Source organism: Drosophila mojavensis, unplaced genomic scaffold, assembly GCF_018153725.1.
Source record: "Drosophila mojavensis isolate 15081-1352.22 unplaced genomic scaffold, ASM1815372v1 contig_74, whole genome shotgun sequence".
NCBI lineage: Eukaryota > Metazoa > Arthropoda > Insecta > Diptera > Drosophilidae > Drosophila > Drosophila mojavensis.
In genome coordinates this window covers 11889486-11897841 of record NW_025318899.1, presented here as the reverse complement: position 1 = coordinate 11897841, position 8356 = coordinate 11889486, and the positions used below count along the sequence as shown (strand labels likewise).

At 43.6% G+C, this 8356-nt stretch overlaps 1 protein-coding gene across 2 annotated transcripts; it reads right to left on the bottom strand.

Annotated features, from left to right (window-relative positions):
* Nucleotides 1-944: 944 nt before the first annotated feature.
* On the bottom strand, nucleotides 945-7296 carry LOC6582179 (fatty acyl-CoA reductase wat). 2 transcript variants are annotated; one of them, XM_044010136.1, is made up of 11 exons: nucleotides 7230-7296; nucleotides 6772-7145; nucleotides 6489-6617; nucleotides 5284-5403; nucleotides 4337-4435; nucleotides 4015-4171; nucleotides 2860-3049; nucleotides 2515-2658; nucleotides 1951-2070; nucleotides 1271-1534; nucleotides 945-1166 (listed from the first exon to the last, which is right to left on the bottom strand). In XM_044010136.1, the coding sequence occupies exons 1-11, from the start codon at nucleotides 7252-7254 to the stop codon at nucleotides 1055-1057; spliced, it is 1734 nt and encodes a 577-aa protein (XP_043866071.1). In that variant the 5' UTR covers nucleotides 7255-7296; the 3' UTR covers nucleotides 945-1054. The 2 variants fall into 2 exon arrangements, with proteins under 2 accessions (XP_043866071.1, XP_002007883.3); XM_002007847.3 differs by lacking the exon at nucleotides 7230-7296 and having other exon boundaries at nucleotides 6772-7173.
* Between the last annotated feature and the right edge of the window lie 1060 nt (nucleotides 7297-8356).

The window sequence follows — 8356 nt, the reverse complement described above, 5'->3', positions numbered from 1 at the left end:
GTTTGTTTGTCGTGTTGTTTACGTTCACTTCTTGGCCATTTTTCTCAAGCAAGGCTGCTTGAAAATTTACGCGACACTTTGAACTGTTGATGCTCTACATATAAAACAGGGGAGCTCTTGAGTTCAAGGATGAGGCTGGACGAAAGTGTTTATGATATGAATGCAGCTGTTTAATGGAGGGAAACTTTTTCCACTCAGTTCATCCATTTAATCTCTTAGCTCTATTCAGAACTTTCGATCACCTGAGTACCTCTCTCTCTCTCTCTCTGTCAAGCCAGTTTAACTTGAGTAAAGCTCCTTTGCCATTTAATTTGCATCTTGTATTACGCACTATATATGCTTATATGATAATCTTTCTCAAGCTGCTCATCAATATCTTTTCCATGCGGCTCCTCGAATTGCCTGTAGCGCAGCTGCAAAACTTTAGCCAACTGCAATCCCTGCACACACACACACACATACTTACACATATACATTTCTACATATATATATATTTGCCAACACCCTCTCTCGCGTAAAGTCAACACTTACAATCTGCTGTGAGTGTGTGTTATGACGTTTTAGTCCTGGCAACTTTATCGCAGCAAAAATTGCATCATATTTCAGGAGAGCATGACAAAATATAAAATATAAAAATACAAAGTTCACAAGCAGCCAACTTTTTTCTTACCTGTTCGCCCCGCGTCCCTTTCCCCACTTCCCCCTGCCACGCCCCTCGCCCTGTCAAAGTCGAACCACCGTTCGGTTACACCGCTCAGTCAACTCGGTGGCAGCAAAAACAACATCAACACATGTCAAGCGTTGGCAGAGTGCAAAGAAAGAAAAGCAGAAGCAGCTAACCGAAGTTGTGCGCCAACTTCTTCGTCATCTTCTTCTGCTTTTGCTGCTGCTTCTTCATGTTGCGGCCACGTTGCGTATGAGTAATGCTAGACAAAGTTGAAATGTCTGTTAAGAAATCGCTTGCCATTGAGTTTATTAAAACGTTATGCGCTTGAATTACAATTTATAATGACGGCACACACACACACACATACAGACACACACACAGGCACACCTAGAGCGCAATCCTTGGCATAATTTTGAAAATTGTGAGATAAAAGCGCAGAATGCACATAATTAATGAAAGACCAAATGTCGTCTTCAGCAGCGTGTGCAGCACCAGCATTCTGTAAGAGAGCAAACAAAGTGTAATTAAAAAGTACTTAGTGATGCCTGCTCTCTCTCTCTCTCTCTCTCTCCCATTCTCTTTCTCTCTCTCGGGTTGGCTCACCTGCGATAAATAGTTTTGCGCTGCTGTAATTTATTATCGTTAGCGTTATCCTTAAAGAAGTAGCGCCTGATGCCGCTCAGATACGAACGAAAATATTCGCTCCAATTAATCGTCGCAATGTTGAACTGCAGCTTCTCACGCTCCGCGGGCGGCAGCCGCTCGTTCAATTCGTCAATGTTGCGATGCGCAAACTTCCACTCCTTGAGACCGAACCAGGCCATCATATTGATGATGCGCGAGATTTTCTGATAAGCCTTCACATAGCTAAGAGTGCGTAACAGGTATTAGTATTGATCAGCTCGACTAATTGAGCAGCCAGCCATGCCCACTGCCTGGATAAATATTACTCGAATGCAGTAGTGCATTCCTGCGCTCTAATTGATATTTGTAAGGGGAAAATGCCTCCAATTGGAAATACTCTAATTAGCTGTACTATGGCAGCCCGTTCGGCCTAGCCAATATGCCCGCAGTGAGAGTGAGCGAGAGCGCGTGCAGCTGCTCTCAATTGCCTTTCAATGTTGCGCTTAAAATGCGCTCAATGTAGCGCACCTAAAATCCACAATAGCAGACACTAACTTGGGGGGCAAACACACACAGAGCCATTGTGTGGGTCTGGGTGTGGGTGTAGGTGTGGCTGGCTGACCATATACATGTGTTTGTATGAGTGTGTGTGTACTTACATGCGCTTTTGTCCGGTGGCCATGGCAATTAAATCTAAAATATAAGCTGGGATATTGTGCAAGAAAAATGCAATTGCACAATGCAGAGGCTTCGATGGTATTATAACGTACGAGAAGCACCTGTGACAATAATGTGGTCCAGCGGGTTCGATGTCCATGTTGCCAGTCGTTGGCCATTCGATTTGGTTGGGTTTTTGGTTTTGGTTCAGTTTCGTTTTACGTTTTTGTTTTTTTTTTTTGTGAGATTTTGTTAGTCGCCGCGTTGCATGCAGAAGTTTGTTGTTGTTGTTGTGGTTTTTTTTTTTTTTTTTTTTGTAGTTCGAGTTTGGCATGTGTTTCATTGTTTCAAGGTATTAGCAGAGTGTAGATAAATTCAACAGAAAAAAGAAGGAAGCAAAAGGGAAATTGAGCCATATTTAAGCATTTGGATTAGACATGCATGCAATATGGCAACGGTTCGTGCGGATAACGTTGTACCGAAAATAGAAATTTAACAAAGAATATTTATAGCAGCTGTACAAGTGTGTGTGTGTGTGTGTGTGCTTAAGCAGTTGGCAGACTCACCAAAGCGACTTGTCGAATGGCTCGTGAAAGCCACGACGCGACAGGTGCATGTACTGGCCCCAGGTAATATTATTTACGTCGGATACATAATTGTAAACAGGCAGCTCAGACTTGCCATCCACTTGACTCTCACGTTGCTCGAATCTGGGATTACGCGAGTGTAAATAAATTGTCAATAAATAAAGCCTCATTTAAGGCAAATTTAAAGAAACTGAAGACTTAAGCCAAAAGCTGAAAGATATGCGAGAGTTTGAGCAGCTCCTGAATATTTTCTTAACTTTTTCCTCAGATTCAATCTCTTTACATTTAAAGAGCCAGCCAAGCCGCTGGCGATCCAGCACTAACCTTCGGGCAATGTCCCAGGCGGTTGCTATCATTGCATTCACCACATAATCGGCGGGCACCATATTCGCCTTGCAGTTGGCCGTGCCGTAAATGCAACGTACGAGTCCCCGGGCTGACCAAGTGCATAAACCTGATGGCCCGTACAAATTATCAGTCCAGCCGGGAAATGGATCCTTGTACGTTGACATTACTGCAAATAAATAAGAATTAATGGCTGCATTGCTGCATTCGACCCGGTACCGAGACCGAGACCGAAGACCGAAGAACGTTGTTGATTTTGGACAGCGCCAAAAGCGATAATGGTCCCCTTATCCCAGTGCAACACAAATGAATAGAGAACAACAACAACAACAATGAGAGAGAGAGAGAGAAAAAAACAAACACACACACACATACAAACTAAATGCTTCTATACTCCAATCCTCAGCCTCCATTGGCTATGCCAGCTGCTAGCTGATATGCCTGACTCCCAATTGCAAGTTTTGCACTTGAACGTCGATTTTTTGTTATTTTTTGCAGCGCTGTTGTTGTTGGGGCCAGCTTAGGATGCGGAAAGGATGCTTTGGCATTTTGTGTTAAAATAAATGAAAATTTGTTTGCGCTTTGTTACCGAGCTGCAGCTAGAAGCTAGAGCTGCTACGACTCCTGCTACTGCTGCTGCTCAGCTCTAGATGAAGTCGTGGGGGCTTTTTCGGAGTCGTGGGCAAGTCAGCCAGGCTCGGACTTTTTTTTTTGTTGGCCTTTGTTTCCGTTACGTTTCGTTCGTTACGTTACGTTGCGTTTCGTTGCCGTTTGCAAAAATGGAGCAAAAATAGAATGAGAAGAAAACTTTTTCCACATGCATTTATCTGCTAAACCATGGCACACTCTTCGGCTTGCCTGGCAAATGCAGCGTTGTTTGCCATTTTTCACAAAATTTTAAATATTCCTTTTTTTTTAGCTGTAGCTGCAGAATCCTTGGGGGCCCCAAAACTAAAAGCAGCGAGTCTGTGTGTGTGTGTGGGAGTGTGTGTGTGCAATCTAACAAGTTTCTTGTGCATACCCAGGAGTATTTCGGGCTAATTATCTGACAATTAGTTTGTGAAGTCAACTTTAAAGCCACATCGAACGAACCACAAAGTATCCACTCGCAGTGAGCCACAATTTTCTGCTTACCAATGGGCGGACGAAAGATGCCCGCGGGCATGTGAAAGGCGCGATGATTGACCAAGTTCTCGGCGCACTTCTTGGTCATCGTATAGGTGTTTGGCATTTTGCCAATCAGGCAATGGCGCAGCTTCTCCAGCGTCTCGTCGTCGAAGGTGCGATAGATCTGTGCGGGGCGAGAGACCAGGAACAGGAACCAGCAACAGTCACATCAATTGCAGTTGAACATTTTTAATTTAAATAAATTGTTAAGCCAATCAGATCGGCCATTGCGTATGCACATAAAATAATAATAATATTCATGAGTGGCCCCGCCCGCCCCTCTGCTTACCTGCATGATTTTTTCGTAGCCAATTTCGTTCTCATACACTTGCTCCTTGATAAATTTGCGATTGCAGTTGCAGTACAGTGTCGAAATGTGCACAAATGACTGCGGGACGGCCGGCCGAGCGGTGCGTCGGTGGTGCGCATGGGATGGTGTTGAAGGCAGCGGGCGGCCAGTTGGCGGCAGCATGTCGAATGTTGATTGAATTGTGTTGAAATTGTTTGCACGCCGCAGCCGTAAAAATATGCAACAACATAAAAAGCAGTATATATGTAGTATATTAAAAAAAATAAACACAAATGCACACACACACACACAGTCAAACCCCACTCGCAGGCTCAGCTGTAAATATTAAAATGCATACACAAATATTTCGCAAGCAGACATGCGAAATATGCATGTCGGTTACTTAAATGCGATATGCGAATATTTGAATTAATTTTACGTCGAAGAAAAAAATCAAAAGGAATCCATGACAACCGCAATTTGTAAATACTCTGAACGGATTAACTGCCAAATGCAACTCGGGCATTAACAAATAGATTTTTTATATTAATTGGAGTTTTTAAGCATTTCGCTCTTATGGTCTGGTGTAAAAATGTTCACAAAGAAAGGGAACAGCTGCGTGGAGTCTAGGAAACTCGTATAGGTCTGCATGGGTAGCTATGGTTGGTATGGAAACATACTTCTATGGACAGCTCATATGCTGAATGGGACTACTTTATCGTAAAGTAAAGCTATATATGTAGATAGCTCTTTATAGGCCTTGCCTTAAAAATTAATCAGGTTCTCTTCTAAACTTTGACATGTCTCAGTTCTTATAGTTTTATAGCATATCTATATATCTAATATACTCGACTTAATGCATATGTACATCCATCTAAATTTTTTTTTAGCTCTTAAGAACTTGCATGCTCAGACATGTCCAAGCTGCAGCTTAGACACTTGCTTACCTTCAACTGCTTCATTTGCATGGCCAAATCGAGTATCTTCTTGGTGCCCAGGACATTAATGTCAATAGCATCGCTTAGTTTCTCATTGAATTTCACCGAGGCGACAACATTGAAGACAATCTAAGAAGAAGAGTACCAAAACAAAGGAAACACAAGTAATGCATATTAAAATTGAGAAATGCCAGCAATAGCAACAAGAGCCGAGCACAACTAAACAACTGGGAGCACATGCAATATGCACGAGAGTTGCATGCAAAACAGAAGCGCTTTGCATGCAGTTGGTTTTTTTTTTTTTTTTTTTTTGGCTCACACCGTTCGCTGCATTCGCTGATAACCTCAAAGTCAGCACGGACACGGGACACAGGACATGGGACACGGGACATGGCTACAAATGCAACTGCTGCATTGAACATCGACAACAAAGCAATTTTAGTTTTAAAACAGTGCCAGGACTAAACACTGCGAGTCCTGCCGACTGCACCGCATGTGTGTGTGAGTGACTTGTATGCAAAATGTTTTGCAAGCAGCAAGAAAAAAGAATGAAACGAAATAGAGCCAAAAAGGAAAATAAAATAAATAGAAACGCCGAACGGATGCGACTGGCAGGACAATGGCTCGCGCACGCCAAACACTTGAAGCATGCACTGGAATTTTCATTTATTTATATATTGTTTTTTATAACCGGCAGCAGCAGCAGCAGCACTACTAACAGCAGCCGCAGGACTAGCAAAACCAGCAGGCACACACATTTTCATAGGACGATGTGCCGAGTCTCAATTTTTGTTGAAAAGTAGAAAAAAAATATATATATATATATATCTGTCTCTCTCTATATAAATATATACATATATTCGTGCCTTGTCTTCGCCGAGTGTGCGGAGAAAAATCATAAAAAGGAAATAAACTGAGTGCATGCTGTTGTCGTAAACATGGCGCCTGCCTTTGGCAGGCAGTGTAACGTAACGTAATGCACAAACAGACAGACAGACGGACGGACAGACAAATAGATAGTCAAGCAGACAGTTGGACAGGTGGACAGATATCCAAACAGATAGGCAAACATACACACACACACACACACACATTCGCACACACACTCGCACACAAAAGTTTTCACACAAAAGTCTATTGATTGAATTGCCAACAGAAACAGGCAACAAAGCACTCGAACCTGCAATCGGAATAGCAACGGCGGCAATACTCACCTGGACCTCAGACGAGAGCATTGCACGGTCGGCGGCATCAATGTCCAGGTCGATGGCACCGTAATCAGCGCGTATCGGATGCACCTTCTCCAACAGCTCCGGCCGCTCAGCGCGCATTATATTGAATATCTGCAATAGCAACGAACATCAGCAGCAGGAGCAGCAACAGCAGCAACAGCAGCAGCAGGAGCAGGTTTATTGAGTTTGCATTGTTCGGGGATGGCAAAATGGGGGCGTGCAGCGTTGCGGCAGCTCATTTCCCCCAGTTTTGCTATTGACTTACCGACTCATTGAAGAATCCCTGCAAGCGCTCCTGCACGCTCATGTTGTCCTTGCTGCGTATCAGCATGTAAATTTTACGCAAACCAAAGGCGCGCAACAATTTCTCGGTTAGCACTTTGCCCACAAAGCCCGTGCCGCCCGTAATGAGCACCGTGGCATCTCTATAGAAGTCGGTAACTGGTGTTGCACTGGGCGTGCCCATCAGACCCCCATCAATGCCCCCAGCATCAGAAGCATCCACATCAATGTTTGCCGTGCCACTGGCAGTGCCGGTGCCGGTGCCGGTACTCATTGTTGTGAATGCCTCACAGAACTCGGTGTTGCTGCCACTGCTGCGGCGCGAGGAGCTAGTCGAAGAGAAGGCCTTGCGAGGCACTGCAATTGGCATAGACACCTCATACATGTGATTCATCTGATGGAATTAGTTTGCTTAGCACTTCAGCTACCTGGTCTACGCACCTTTATTCACATTTGATTCACGCATTTTCCTTGCCACTCGACACAGAACTGAACCACTCGGCACGAGGTCTGGAAACACTTTGAAAAGTTCACTTTCGTTTTCTAATTGTTCAAAATATGATATATATATATATATATATATATATATATAGATATAGAAGCGGATGTCAATCAATAACTGGCAGTCGCTGCGCCTTTGAGATTTTCCCATCGTATGTCAATTATTTACCAAAACTCAATTATATTTGATGTATATACTTATTGCTGTGAGTGTGCATGTGTGCATGTGTGTGTGCGTAAGTCTGTGTATGAGTTATTCAGCTTAATGCTGTTGAGGTCTCTGGCTGACATTGCGGTTGCAGTTGACCTGCTGACCTGCACTGTTCACACACACACACACACACACACACACACACGCACATGCATACATTAGCACTGACAGTTAAAGCAACTTACCCTTGCGTTAGCCCTCCCCACCCCGCTCTCGTTAGACGCCCTTTCAGCCATTTTCAACATTGTTAATTATTCAATTATCAACAGCCAATGCGGCCTTCTTCCTGCTGCCAGGACACTCACTGCTCACTGCGCTCATGCAGTCAAGTGTCCATCTATGTGAAAATAAACGTTGCATGCGTGTTCCCATGAGTGTGTGTCTGTCTGTGTGTGTGTGTGTGCCTCGGTGAGAGCGAGAGTGTAAGCTTAAATGCTGCCACGGCCGGCATATACATGTGCATACATGTCCATGTCCAGTCAGTCAGTCAGTTCATTGCGTGTTGTACAGTGTATATCTAACGCTTACTGTGTATGGGTGTCTATGTCTGTGTGTGTGCGCCTTAGAGTGCACCATATGTTGTTTAGTTGCATGTGGCATAAAAAGAAATGAACTAGAACCACATATGCCAACTATTGCGTGCCACTGTTGTTGCTCGTGTTGTTGTTGTTGTTGTTGCTGTTGCTGTCATAGTTTGTTAGTGTTTGTCAACCAGAATATCTCGCTTTGTTTGCCCGGCGATTAGGGTAGTTTAATCATAACACACGCGACCTTTGTATATGAATTTCATGATCTAAATTTAATTTTAAAAGGAAAATATTCCAAAAAAAGAATAAAAACTTTATTGTTAGCAAAG